Source organism: Pholis gunnellus (assembly GCF_910591455.1).
Source record: "Pholis gunnellus genome assembly, chromosome: 5".
Lineage (NCBI taxonomy): Eukaryota > Metazoa > Chordata > Actinopteri > Perciformes > Pholidae > Pholis > Pholis gunnellus.
In genome coordinates, this window is record NC_136531.1 from 25,093,575 (window position 1) to 25,108,821 (window position 15,247).

General features: G+C 43.7%; 2 protein-coding genes across 3 annotated transcripts in view; one reads left to right on the forward strand and one right to left on the reverse strand.

Annotated features, from left to right (window-relative positions):
* Positions 1 to 731: 731 nt before the first annotated feature.
* haspin (histone H3 associated protein kinase) lies at positions 732 to 11,637 on the reverse strand (the record flags this gene model as incomplete). The annotated part of the gene is made up of 15 exons (XM_079158757.1): positions 11,338 to 11,637; positions 10,376 to 10,522; positions 9,920 to 10,072; positions 7,465 to 9,337; positions 5,755 to 5,899; positions 4,751 to 4,902; positions 4,454 to 4,639; positions 3,910 to 3,995; positions 3,595 to 3,657; positions 3,422 to 3,513; positions 2,738 to 2,817; positions 2,321 to 2,409; positions 1,740 to 1,882; positions 1,533 to 1,635; positions 732 to 933 (listed from the first exon to the last, which is right to left on the reverse strand). Exons 1-15 carry the CDS (start codon positions 11,496 to 11,498, stop codon positions 732 to 734), a joined length of 3,675 nt encoding a protein of 1,224 aa, XP_079014883.1. The 5' UTR covers positions 11,499 to 11,637.
* Positions 11,638 to 13,813: 2,176 nt separating this feature from the next.
* Positions 13,814 to 15,247, forward strand: part of apbb2b (amyloid beta (A4) precursor protein-binding, family B, member 2b) — a 50,208-nt gene continuing 48,774 nt past the window's right edge. For both annotated transcript variants that reach the window (XM_079159112.1, XM_079159114.1), the window contains exon 1: positions 13,814 to 13,946. The gene's annotated coding sequence lies outside the window, so the exon portion shown is untranslated. The remainder of the gene's footprint in view (positions 13,947 to 15,247) is intronic.

The following is a 15,247-nucleotide window of genomic DNA, read 5'->3' on the forward strand; positions in this document are numbered from 1 at the left end:
AATGTCTGAATACGCCGCCGTGTGAAGTGTCTCCGGGTGTATGTTGTCTAATCGCATGTCTCGCATAGTGTGGCTGTTGATTTGGGCTGTAACATGGTTATATTTTTTTTGGGCTGTAACATGGTTATATATATATATATATATATATATATATATATAACCTCACCAGTCTCATTTCTTGTGTGCAATATATGTACATATATATATATATATATTAAATCTCTTCAAATTCCTTGATCAACCAACTCAAAAGACAAAGAAACAGTACCTAGAGAGCTTTTAGCATTTTTGGTTTATAATCAATTTGAATGATTTTGAATAAATTATATTTTAATAACCATTAGAAATTAATTTCTGTCTATAGACTTATTATAAATCAACAAATGACTTGGGTACTAATCTAGAGTTGCTGAAATCGGGATCACAATACCACTTTCAGATTGGGTTAAAAATCAGGTAAACAATTTATTGAGTAAGACTTTGTTTTCTGCATATAATATACAGTATTTATGTATTTAGGATGCATAAAAATTACAAGTGTACTCAAACAATTATTTAAAAAATGTGCAGTTAATGCAAGAACAGGCCTTAAAGAAGCTTGAAAATAAAAAATGTAAGCCACATGAATACATGATTTTCAAAGGGTTATTTTAATAACCTTTGTACACACTGTACATTAAAGGAGATCACTAACAGTCTTGACATGGATGATGGAGGCAGACACCGTCAGACTACTGAAACATGGGGCAGGTCTGCAGCACCTCGGTGGCAGAGCCGTACTGGAGGACGTTGTCATGGAAACCGGTGAGCTCCTTTCGCATGCCCTTGATGCCCCTCCCTCCCCCGCCCCGGTACTTCATGGAGAGCAGCTTGGAGCACAGGTAGTGGAGCCACAGCACGTTGGTGTGGGGGTGGTAGTTACTCCAGTTATTCCTGAGACAAGCAAAGCGGTCACAAGTCAGAGATGTGACTTTAAACACACAGACGTACATATATTACACACAAGAAACGAGACTGATGGTCTGTTTACAGCAATAATTCAATATTTAGGGGAGTGATGCAGATGTAGTAGAGACCTGTCAATCACAAGGTAGTCCCGCCCTAAAGCACACCCTACTTTATGGTCTGTTGGACTCTAAATGGACCATCATTTACTCAATGATCATCATGCTGTATTGAAGAAGACGTGAAACTAGAGACTGAGACCATAAACTCATGTTTACTGAGCGTTTGGAATTTCCTTCCTAAACAGCTGACTTGTACTTCTTGACGACATCACTAAGAAAACGTTACGCTCCACATTCAATCTGTCATTACATGTGTAGAAGATCTAGTTCTTTTATATGTGCGACTCCAGTTACATGGCTATTACCTCTTGTAGATGTAGATGTGGATTCTGTTTTTATATTTTAAAAAACTATTTTGTGTGCATTGTCAAATATTTTCCTGTAGAGTCATTTATATAGAAACCACAAAATACATTTGTGAATCCGTCTGTGTGCATTCATTACTACTGAGACACCGACACTGACCCATTCTCCTGTCTCATCAGTCTGTAGATATCAAACTGGTAATCTCCCCGGCCCATGAAGAGCTCCTCGTCATTGGAGATATCACAGGACACCGTCAGACCATCTGGAAAGAGCAAAACATGTTATAATACCATTAGTGTCATCATATCTATTATTATTACTACTTTTCAGGGTTGTAACAGGGCACAAAGGTGAAAAATATCTCACCGATTTCCAGTCTGGAGAGAGAGTAGTCGATGATGCGGACCAGCACCCCTTTGGTGTGCAGAGAGTGGGCTGTTCCGTTCAGGAAGAAGCTCCCCGTCTTCTGCTTGGTGGTTTTGACCAGCACGTTGCCCCAGTGGAGGTCCCTGCAGTCAACAGAGGCATCAAAAGGAAAGTCTGATTGCTTCGTGGATCCATTAAAAACAGAAATCAAGTGGGGGTCATGATGAGCTTTGCCTGTATGTCATTCATCAATTAGTCCAACGACATGAAAACATATTCAGCAAACATTTGAACAAACCGTTTCATTGTTTTGGTCACTTTTTAAGCAAAAACTATTCCAGTTATATCTTCTCTAATGTGCACATTTGCTGGTTTTCTCAGACTTCTATGACAGTAAACTGACATACGCATTTTGGACTTTAGGTCAGACAAAAATAAGACAATAAATGCGTCACTTTGGCCTTTTATAGATTTTATATACACTGTGTCTCATCCTGCTCGTGTACCCAAGGCCTGATGCACGCAGACAATCACGTGTGCTATAATTTGTGTGTGTGTGTGTGTGTGTGTGAACACTCTACCTGTGTTCAAAGTGTAGCTCCTGCTCAGCAACAGCCATGGCAGCAGTGACCTGATGAAGGATGCTCTTGGCCACCGCCAAAGACGCCAGCTTGACGACACAATAAAGACTTGAATTAAAGACGCCATGTGTACTCAGAGCACAAAACAAGCTGCTTAGAGGCTGGCAGTAAGATGAAATACAGCTTTTTCATATACATATACTGTATGAAGTTAAGCATGTCTTTTAGCTGCTCAGCGTCTTCAATCTTTCAGCAGTTCCTTCGGCATGCATATTTAACTTGAAGCTGTAATGCAGCGTCTTTATTGATGTTTGAGCACATTACTGCTGGTGTACTAGTGTAATGAGCTGCATCTAGTGTGATGAGAGCAGAGTGTTCTATTTGAGGGAGGAGTGCTTGAATCTCCGGCGTGCCTACCGCTCCATTGCTGTTCTCTAGGTCGGCGCCTCCGAACTCGAACTCCAGGATTATGAAGAACTGATCCGTTTGGAAGAAGTCTAAGCAGAGAGAGACAGAGAGAGAGACCTGATGAAATACACGGACCTGATCCTAGAGAGACCTTTGTCCCCTGTTGAAGGCGGACCACGCGGTGAATGCATACACTGTATATCAGGAGCGGGAGCGGTCAGCGTACTGCTGCACTTTGGTTTGAGCAGATATCCTCAGTTTAGGGGAGAGAGGATTTCTTTTGTCGGATACGGATTGAACAGTGTGGAAGACCTCACCCACAGCTTTTCCCTCGATTGGTACGGCCTCTTCTTTCACAAAACTCCACCAACAGATTACAGTGTTTATGGTCTGTTTGACTCTAAATGGACCATCATTTACGAAATGAACATCATGCTGTATTGAAGAAGGCTTTAAACTAGAGATTGAGACCATAAACTCATGTTTACAATGTTTACTGAGGTAATAAATCAAGAGAGAAGTAGAGTCATTTTCTCATAGACTTCTATACAACCAGAGGAGTCAGAAGAGAGAATACTAGTTTAAGGCACTTCTACGTGGGCTTCTCTTTTCAGACCCGCAGGTTGAGTTCCATCAACTGATGCAACCTAAAAGACATGTTGACAGACGGGACCAGGCTTTCCTCTCACTGACCTGGTCGGTCATTCTCGGAGCCTTTCTGCTGGTCGAAGATGTCCCAAGCATTCAGGAACTCTGGAGGGTAGCGGCCCTGAACACAGTGGAGTCTGTGAGGGGGACAAGTCGAGTTACATTAACAAACCCACTGAGGCGGTAACGGACGAAAAACAGGAAACCAGAGTCCTTACTCATTGAGGCCGATGAATCCGTGCGTCTTGTTCTGCTGCTTCTCTTTGAGGCTGCTCAGCTCCCTGGCAGAAACACACACACACACACACACACACACACACACACACACACACACACACACACACACACACACACACACACACACACACACACACACACACACACACACACACACACACACACACACACACACACACACAGTTAGCTGAACTGCTCTCATGCCGTTTCCCATCATTGGGTTTCACTTAACTGAAACATTCAGACCTTATGACTCCGCTCCCCCTTATGTTATGGATCCCAGCTAAACTACTCACTTTGAGATAATTATCTCATGGAGAATCTCTCCGAAGGTCTTCTGGTCCTCTCCGTTCACCTTCTCGCTGCCCTCTACTGGAATGATCTGCCAAGACAAGAGCCACTGTTTAGAAGCACAACACACAGACGCTCATATATTTTCATTAAACTTCTATAGCAAATATTTAATATTCTTTTTTTTTTGTATTACTCTTTTCCTTGGAAACCCAAACACGTGATCAAATATGTTAAACTCAAGGTACGCTCGCTGGGTTTTGCCCCGTGGAGCTTCAGAGCGTTTCCCAGCCTTCTTCAGCAAATGACGCATGCTCAGATGTCATCAACAGTGACATCATGTGACCGGAATTACGCACGTAGGTCGTGAGATGACACCTGAGCTCATTCACTGAAGGCGACCAAGGAATGCAGTCAAAAGCTCCAGAAAACGCCAGTAAGTGAACCCTGAGTTTGTAATATTATGTCACAAACATTTCTGAAATTGTAACCTAGCCTAACACACAAAGTAATGCACAAACACACATACATTCATGGAAACATACATACTTTGAGTGCTACAATGTCTCCTGAAGCGTTGGTGGTGGAGAAGACCTCACCGAAGGTCCCCTCGCCTATCTTCACACACTTCATACGTTGAGGGAGAACGCACTCCTCCCACGGCAGAGGGCGCGGCTGTCCGCACTCGGCACACACCTTCTCTACGTCCGACAGATCCGCGTCTTCACACGCAACCTGTGGCAACAAGACATGAGGGAGAAGACGTGTAACAACCCATTCAAACAGCCAAACGCCGAGCGTGTACTTGAAAATCCTGACGTGCGTGTGTGTTGTGTGTGCGTGTACCGGGGAATTGGTGCTCAGCAGCTCTGGCTGCAGGCGTTTGTGGAGCGGCGTTCGAAAGGGTGTGGCAAAGAGGTCCTGACTGACGTCGGTCAACACCGCTCGTCGAGATGAGCCTGGCGCCGCCGGACGTAAACTGCTCGGAGTGAGTAGCACTGAGGAGAAAGAATGACGGATAATAATGTAAAAATAAAAGGACACAGTCATTGAACCGGCAGCTTGAAATCAAACTCAATAACAACTTGGGGTGTAACAGTACACGTACTCGTATTGAACCGTTCGGAACGAGGCTCGCGGTTCGGTACGCGTTACGAATCAAACAATACGTTTGAATAATACTAGTGCATTTGGAAAGTGCGGAAGCTTAAATTGTGGGAAATATAATGTTCTCAACATGACAAACCACCCAATGTAACAGACAACGTGCTGTCTGACACTCGGAAGCACAACATTGTACTCTGGTGAGGCACGTTTCTTCTGGGAGAGGCTCGCTACGCTAAACTAGCTAACAGCAGCACACGCGCTACAAACTCTCCCCGCAGCGTTTAGGTAGCTACTCCCTACTGATTCAATATTTATGGCTGCGGATATGAGACTCTACTCTGAAGTGGAAAACCAGGCTGTACGAACATGCTTAATGCTATTGAGCCCCGTGACACTACTCATTCACAAGCCCATTTCTCCAGACCATAATTCCTGCTTTGTTGGAGAAAAAAAAGCCCAAACAGAGAATCAAATGTCCGAAGCTCCCGCTGCTGCTCCGACAACAGACGGCCGGACGTCACGGACTACACAAAGCTCGGTGACTGTAACGACACATTACCTCACTGCTGAATGGAGATGAAGAGCCATGTTCTTCAGACACGCCCCCTTGAGAGTCTCACCAGCGAGGATTTGGCATTTCTGCTTTTTTTTGCTGTATTGAAAATGTACCGACCAGTGGCACCACTGTATCGTATTGAGCCGAACTGAATAACAACGTAAATGTGCACGTGTGTGTGCGTTACCCTTGTTCTTGCGATGAACAGAGAGGGCGGCCTTGAGTCGACTCCAGGTGTGTGTGTTGGGTGTCAGGTCGGCCAGCAGAGACGGCAGGTTGAGGCGACTGGCTTTCAGCGGAGTGGAGAAAGTCATGGCGCCCCCCGGACACTCCTACACACGGGACAGATATCAGTTTGTCAACGACGCCACAGCTCCACCCGTAGTCTCTTTACGTGCCCCCCCAAGCTATTAATTCAATTACAGGTGAAGGACAAGCACAAAACAATACACACCGTAAACCCAAAATCTGTTTGTCCCTTTAACATTTTGTGATCATTTTGCAGATAATTTGGGGTTCTATTTGAGCAGGCTGAGAAATAAAAACACAAGAAAATGTACTTTGTTTACACTGTGCCAGTTAACTCAATGTTAATGAGGGCAATACATAGACTTTACTGTTAAATAGTTTTCATTCAGGAACATTTTGTGTTGATTTTGGCGGTCCCTGTGGACTAAAGTGGTAGTGTTTCCAAGCACCAGACTCCCTTTAGAAAACCTCTGGTTTTACTGAAGCAGGGGTCTGGCAGTCGGCCTATGGAGCTAAATCCAGGTCAAAAGTTTTGTTCATTTGAAAAAAAAATTTGAACCTGAAAGGTCAAGTTGTGGTCTTGAACATTGAAAAATACAGCAATGTGCTCAAAATAAAAATAAGTGAATGAAAAGTATTTTTGGGTTGAATATATTTTGATTCAGTTCTGGAATTTTTTTAAATACATTTTTCAGTTTCAGATTTTATATTTTCAGATTCAAATCTTTTTTATTTCGGTTTCAAATCTTTTTTTCAGATTCAAATCTTTTTTTCAGTTCAGACTTTTGACACTGATCTAGTGTGGGGGCGTGGCATCAACTGAGAGGGGCGTGGCATCATGAGTGACAGCATGATGACTCATTTACTGATGGAGTTCATAGAGGATCAGGATTAAACAGACAGTTAAAAGTTCCTCACAGTAACTTTAAAAGGGTTTAAAAGAAGAACACGGTCATGGTTAAGGTTGTGAATGAGGTCTGAGGAGTAACCAGGACATTTCATCTGGAAAGTACGCTTGTTGCTGAGGTACTTTTTATAAAATGAACTTTGAATGTCACAAAAGAAAATTTCATTCACCATCATTACTGTGTATGAAGAAACTGAGACGCAAATATATTAAACTTTAGTCAAACAAAGCCAAAACTGTTCGCAACAGTAGTTAGCACTGAACATAAATTTGTTTTCTGTTTTGTCATTTGAGTGAATAAAAACCATTAGAACCGGTCTTAAATATGGCATCACATCAAATGCACATGTGTAAAAATCACTGATGGTCCCAATGAATTATTCTACTCTTTACAGGTACGTACAATAAGTCTTTCAGTATTGTCTAAGAAAACACATATTTAATAAATCAGTTGGTGATTAAACATGTATTTTCACCATAAAACCTGCAGAAAGCCACAGGACGACACATCAAAGTGATGCTAAATGTCCTCTTTACAGGAATATGCATATATAGAAATACCACCACCTGAAAAGATGAATAGGGACCCTGCTGATGGAATTTGCCACAAACACATTGTTAAATCCTACAGGTGAACTGAAACACCTTTTCTGTTCAATTCTCTTTCTTTTGTCAATAACCAAAACGGTCAATTAAAGTGTCGAAAGTGAGTGAACGTGTTTGTGTGCGTGCTGTTCTCACCCATGGCTGTGTGTGTTGTGTGGAGATGAGCTCGGTGATGCTGCAGTCCGCCGCCCGGCTTCTGAACGTGTGTGTGCTGCCGTTGTTCTTCCAGCGGCTCACGCTCAGACCGCTCACACACGCCTTCCTGGTCGTCCCGGGCCGGTCCGTCGACGTGCTCCTCCTCGTCTTTTTTTTCCCTTTGCGGGTAACGTTGCAGGAGCTCTTTGCTTCTTCTTCTTCTTCTTCTTCGATCTCGTCTCTGGAGCTAGTTGAGAGTCTCTTTGCGACGTAGACGGAAGTTTCTTTACTGTGGCGGTTGGCATAGCTCTGAGACCGGCGGTCACCGGCCGAGCCCGGCGCGTCCGTGGGGGATTTGAGTGCGGCGTCTTTGAAATGCAGAATTTCCTTCAGCTGTGATGGAGTTACTCTCTTCACCTCAACAAGGACTTTGGCAGATAGACATTTCTCCTTCAGCTCCGTCTCGAGCGCCGCTGCCTTTGCCGCTGTTTCTGGGTGTTTAGGCCGTGTCTGCGCCGCCAGACCGCTGGTGTTTGTTGACAACGTCATTCTCTCTGCGATTTCTCCTGAAAGTATGACGTCTTCTGGGTCCTCAGAGTTATGTGTATGGTCATTTTCGGACATGTTTGCGGGGAACAAAGCTATTTTTTGGAGCTGAACTGTGTGGTTCTTAGAAAGACGTTCGCCCTTAACTGCTACAGCAGACGGTGTTTGCACAGAGCTGCTGCTAATCGACTTGTCGGCTGGTAAATGAGCACCCATGATAAACTCAACGCTGCAGTCGTTGTGGTGGGTAGATTTAACATAAAGTACGGATGCCGACTGCTCCATGGATTCCTGTGTGTGTGAGTGTTCGGCTGATAGCGAGGTGTTCGTGCCTTGACCGGCAGTCACCGAAGCCGCGTGCTCAGAAGACTCTGAACTATTTACTGAGTCTGCACAATCACGGATTTTACTGTTGCTCACAGATAAATGGAGACGAAATGGTTCTGAAGACTGCAGGATTTCGCCCGAGCTTGAAAGTCCCAAACAGGAAGAGTAGGCCGTTTTGCCGCATAGCTGCGACATGGCGAGCTTGTCCAACCGTTCCAGCTGCACGGCGCAACGCTTGGTCAGACATCTCTCCTTCAGAGCCTCTGTAAGCCACTCTAACCCTGCTGCTGCCGACACGAAACAACTGCTGCTTTCACCGTCTGTCGAGAGCAGAATCACACGTGGTGACCCCCCGACATTCTTGGTTCTTGCGTCTTCCTCGCTGCAGCGACGTCTCTTGTTGGAGCTCCTGGGCTCCGTAAACAAATCACCGGAGATGTCTTTGTGGCGATACAGGCCTGGCTCTCGCTCACCGAGGCACGACCGCAGCTTCTCCTCAGAACGAAGCTGGATGGGTGGTGCAGAAAGTGACGGGGAGCCGGGCTGCCCTGGCAAATCCACATCTTCTTGGAATGTGCTCAAGACACCTATGCAACTCACGGACATGGATGGCGGGCTGTAGGATTGTTCGTTGTAGGACGGGGGTTTAAGGCGTGGCCGTTTGCTGAGGGAGCCCGCCGAGGGGGTGGAGCAATAGATGGGTTTCCTGGGGCAGGGTCCGAGGCTGTGATCCGTCAACTCGTTGAGGGAAATCTCTCGGAAAGGGTTGGTGGCAAAGCTGGTGACCCCCGCAGCGTTCACCGAATTCTCCGCACTCGTCATCAACGTTGTGGGGGCTCTTCTCCTGGTGGGCTGAACAATTCTCCTGGAACCGAAAGACCCGGATGTGAAGTCGTCTGAAGAGTTGAGTGTGTTGTTAGATGATTTGGGGAGTTTGGGTTTGGTGGTAGCAGCACGTCTGCGGCGGGTTACAAAGCGGCCCGCAGAACGAAGATGACCACTAAAGGAAACAGAAAAAAAGGAGGAAGAAAGCCAATGATTAAAGCAATAATGAGGACATTAAGCTGGCGTTCAGAAGAAATACTCTTGCCTAATGATGTTGCAATGCAGCAAGTTGAGCCAAGTTAAACTTCCGCGTTTGCGTCACTTTTCAGAACCAGAGGTTGCTGCCTGGTTCAAATGAATGAGACATCTGCTTATTTTTTCATACAGAGCCAACGCTGATCTGAACGCAGCCTTAGGTGGCAGATACTCTTCAGCTGATTAATGAGGGGATCAAAAGACTGACTGAAGACTTACTTTTTATCTCTCTTCATTTGAACTGAAGACAAATGTGATTTAAAAAGGCATTGACATTTGATATTGATTTTAAATGGCAGCCCTAGATCCAAAACTGTTGCATTCACAATGAATGGTGGGTATTGTTGGAACTGAAGAAAACAGTTGGATTGGCTTGAACGTCCTCTGTTATTACCAGTAATGACAAATGTCTGCTCACAGACATAAAATAAATAACCACAAGTCGCTGTACATGCTGACAGCCCTTTGTGTTTACATAAGGTGTTCTGCTCTGAGCACACACCTGGCTGTCTTGCTCTGCTGGGCGGGCTGACGGCAGGGAGGAGAGGCCCTGCTGACGTTCCCCTCATCATTGGTGGTGTCCATCAGACATAACAGTGCTTTTTCCTTGGCAGTACGCACTGCCCGACCACTGGCGACGCTAGTCATCTTCACTCTAACAATAAAAAAAAGATTAAAACCGACCGATGAGCAAGAGAGGGCATGGAGCATGAGCAAGTGGGTCACACACTGAATACCAGGACTTTAAATAGCACAAAGAAACTCAAGGTTTTTTTGTTTATGCTGCGGTGCACGAAATATCATAAAACCTTGTAGTGTAATGAAATCTGATTCCTAAGTAACTGGCATGGTAAGAATCTAGAATTGGCTAACTATCAACAGTTTTCTTGTAACAAAATGCCTATTAACGAAATATTGACATCCCTCAAAACTGCCAGCTGCATGTTTGTTCACAGACCTGGCGGTCTTGCTCTGCTGAGCAGGCTGAGGACAGGAAGGAGAGGGTGCGTTCTCCTCGTCACAGCTCCTCTCAGCCAGACACAGCATGGCCTTCTTCTTGGCAGGACGGCTCCTTCTACGACTGGCAACACTGGTCATCCTCTGTCTGCGACGGGACAATCGACACGTCAGTGAGGGGCAGAGAGAATGTGATATCCAACATGAGAGAACATAGGTTAGAAAAAGATTTTTTTAAACTATGATTCAAAAATAGATTAGAGAATCATATATTGGCAAATTTCTCTTCTTTTTTTAAATCATCGCTTGGCGTAAACACGCATTAAATCTGGTTGGTAAGAGCTGGAGTGTTAATAAATGACATGTCTGCACTGCAGTTATGTGCGGATTATCAGGTGACACTGACACGCAAAGTATGTTCTATATCAACCGATATGTGTACCGACATATCTGTGATAAGAAAAATAAATCTGTGTCAACATCAGTCCATACTAGTGCCAGGAGAATCGCCACTTTAACAGTAAATCATATTTCCTTCTTTAAAACTCAGTTATTAAACATATCTATATCATCACTATCAACATTACTGTACACGCCGTCATTATCCACCATTCTCATGTTAGCAACCGGCTACAATATCTATTTCAAATTGCACTCTTGCACAACTCTATTGCAGTTTACACATTTCATAGGATATAAAGACACGATTTTAACAACTATTTGTATATCTGTACATAGTACTCTAATTTTTTTTAGTAGTCAAAAGTCTATGTGGACATTTGTTGTCCTTGTTTTTAGTCGAATGTTCATATCTGTGTAACACAATACCGTCAGAAACCTTGTATTCTGATGTGGGTCAGGTTAGGTAGAGTCTGACTTGAAGAAAGCCATTAAAACTCAAGTATGCAGCCTTAACCCTAAACATGTGAGGCCCTTCCTGACTACCGTGGCTCGTGAACGTACCTCTTCCTCGTAGGTTTTGCGGGTTCAAACACGGAGATGTCGCCGTCTGTTGAGCGCGTGCTGTCGAAGGCCTGGTTACGGTTCTCTGGGGAGATCCAGGCGGACAGCTTTCGCCTCTCCTTACCGTACGTCTTCAAAAATAACGGCTTTAAAGGCTTCATATTTGAAAGTAAAGCGACGTGCTAACTGTTTGAACGCCCAAACAACAACACTGATCGACGAAACTCACTGAAACACTATTTAAGTAGCCTTTTAACCCATTCCATAATTAATTCCGTTATGTATCCCCTTTTTTGTATCTTTTTCATTATTGCCCAGAAAGAATACGAATCCGCTGCACCCGCTTCTTGTTCAAACTGCTGGGCACCGATGATTGGTCAACAGCCGGTGAGGATTTTAGCACAGTGCCACCTGGCGGATTGGAGTAGTTACAACTTGGATTATGAAGGAGAGAGGACGGAACAGCATCTCTTATTAGTGTGTATGAAGTTGAAGTTGTAGGCCTAAAATCTTGTTTAGCCAATAGTTCGTTTGGTTAGTGCTCTACAATAGGGACTCGAATTCGACACAAAGTGGAACACATTTATGTGGCCAATAGTATGAATGTAATCCTCTGACACACAGCCTGACCACAACAGACAATGCAGTACTTAAGTCGAACCACCAGGTGTCACCATCTTATTAAACTGTACTGCCCTTTACTGTATGAGTGGGCAATTGCATCAGAAATGAAACAGGGCTACCTCTAACGCCAATTTTCATGAATCTTATTGACCCCACGAGACTGTAATGTAAAACAACATTAGCATGCATATATTAGCAAGGACGGCTAACAGAAATGTGGTGGTTAGTTTTAGAAGTCACTAGGATTCATCATAAGGACGACAAATGTCTGTACCACTTTCCATTTCATATTTCCTTTAATGTTTCGACGAAAAAAAAGTAATCTGTGACATGCTGCTTGTGTAATGCACCACCGTGCACATACACATGCACATACACCGTGCAGGCGGTTAATTACAAATCATGTAGCCCATACAGTGTCACCAATGATTTGGTCAAAGCAAAGTGACGTACGATTAGTTTAATCCCTCTCCTCCCACCTTCCAGGCACCAATTGCTTCCCGTTCATTTCTGTATATGAAAATCATAGAGCAGGCTTGAAAGTAGCTCAAAGGCCTCACCAAATCTCTGTCTCATAGGCACACGTAATAAAATACCATACGCCTGAGATGTGATTTAATTCTTTTTTTCAGCAAGGAGAGGGCAGGAAAGATATTTATCATAAAGTGCACACAATGCATCCAGTCCAGCCCTTTGAGACTTGAATATACCAGGTTTAAAGTGTTCACTTTAAGTTTCTTTATGAAAGGGAGTAACTGAACAACACAGTAATTCATTTCACCCTTTATTTAATGATTGCTGAGCGTACATAGCGAATCCTGTTCAATTGAATTTCCCCCAAACAACAGATGTGCTCATTTCATTGGGGAAATCGGATATGAATGTTGCTTCATCATCCATAAATGTATTACTATTGCACAAAGGCAACAGGTCAGTTTACTCTTTATATTATCATTATTAGATATAAATCTGTTGTTACAAATTAGTGTTCATCTGTAGGCTGATACTTTGAGTTTGTCAGTTATCACATTGAGAGTGGGAGTTGTTTGATGTTTTGGAAGACATTTCAATCTCCCCACCGATTGTTACTGACTTTTCTAATTAACAATAATTTTGTTCAGCAACAATATGTTTCTACATTGTGTCTTATTGCAATGCTGCTGCTGCGTTCTACTGCTACTGTAAGTTGACTGTATTCTGTTATCTTGTGTTTATTTATATATTAAACTAAATATCTGTATATCACATATTGATATTATATTTATAGTTATTTGTTCATATAATATCAATGTTATTGTCACATTTTGCTTGATTACAATTATTATACTCGCATACAACTGTATCTGGAAGAATATATTGTAAATAAAGCTATATAGTGGGTCTCTTTGATCTACCAGGAAAACGCTCTATTGATTTTGAACATGTATTATACACACTGCTCCGAGGTAAGGTAGGCTATTGTTTATGGATTGGTAACCTATCTGCTATTTATAGGCTTTATAACTCCTTGGTATCCCGTTCCTATCTATCTGGTCTGCATTGGGAATAATAACGTTTTCTATCTCTATTATTTCTATCTCTTTTTATTTAATCATCAGCTAGACTGTTAAAGAATTATTAATTTTCTTGTGGAAAATAACTTCCCAAAGCATAAATATGTACTTACGTTAAAGTATTTTTTTTTAGCACCACTAGAGGATGAAGTACATTCGCAGTGGGCAGTAAAGGGAGTTAGAAAAAACACAGAGGAGCGTTTGCTTCCGGAGCAGCGTCCCCCGGTTCCCCCTGTCGGAGAACAGCGGCATCTGGGAGGGAGGAGAAAAGGAACAACCCGAGAGAAAACGGAGGGGAGGAGAGAGAAAACAGACAGGAGCGCAGCGGACTGTGGAGAGGAGGTGAGCGGTGTGGTATGCCGACAATTTCAGCTCGAACACGGGGAGCTGTTGTGGTCGCAGTCGTCCCCCGCCTTGAATTGGAGTGGAAACGTGAGTTTAACTTTCTATATTCTTCCCGACGCGACGCATTGCTTTGGCGTCTGAAGGGCCCTGCTGTGCTGCGAACGACTCGGGATGGTGGGGGGGAGTAGCCCGGGAGGCTGCGGCGGCAGATGGGGGCATTAACGGGACCCAGCGCGTGTGTACATTTTTTAGTTAATGCTTGGGAGAGTTTGGCGACCGAGTTGTCACGTAGTGTCGTGGAATGCGACGGTTGTTCTGTGAGAACGGCCGTTGTTGGAACGTTGTCGCGAGCGGCCAGCCGTTGACCACGGCTACTACAAGGTTAGCTAACTACAAGTCCACTGCTATGCTGGGATTCTAATGTATGGAAACAACAGAGCTGTAGAGTGACATGTGTGAAAGCTCGAGACTCTTAAGCTCTGTTATGTGAAGGGCCTATCTGCTGGTAAGTAAGTAATAAATGAATTACTACTTCACCAGAAGTTAATCAAGCAGACAAAATAGAAAGCGTCTCATTACACGTCTAACCATCAACACCTTCATATACAGTACTTGTCATAATGTCCTAATTGATCAAATAAAATAGTAAAATTGGTTGTGTTCACTGTTGTCAGACCAAAACCGAAAGATACTGCAATTTCAGTTATATAAAATAAATCATTAAACCCATTAAAATGTGAGAAGTTAGGGTGAACAACATTATTATTATTATTATTATTATTATTATTATTGGATAGTCAAAATTGATTGTCATTAGTTTTCTGTGAGTCGACTAATGAGAGTCGACTAACCGTTTGAGCCTGACAGGACCCTGTCCTCTCTAGGCTCTCGTTCAGAGATGCTCCGCGGCGTGTCCTGTGTCTGGTCCCGTGCGGGTCTCCGTGCTGAGCAACCATTTGTGTAATAAAGAGGTTCATTGTGACACAACCCAGCATGACGGAGGGTGTTCTCATGACTTAGGTGGAATAGTCTGGGGACTACAGGCTGACACGAGGCTTGTGTTGGTGCATGGTGCTGACTGGCTGGACGCGGCGAGCTAGCTAATCGTTTCCAGCCTTGCTTTGCTAATTTCTGCCAGGCCCTCGAGATAACACGACTTGTTTGTTTAAAAAGAAGAAGAAGAAGAAGAAGAAAAATACACGGAGCCACTTAATGTCGTGTTTATGTCTAGAGAACGGTGTGGATAACTTAACGGTTTTTATATTTCTCAGTAACTACCACAAGAACCGGGTATGTTGTAGTGAAGGGTGCAAGGACGAGTGGAACCGTCAACGTAGTACACACTACGTGTGTCTCTGTAGGGAGACGGAACACTCAAGTTGTTGACA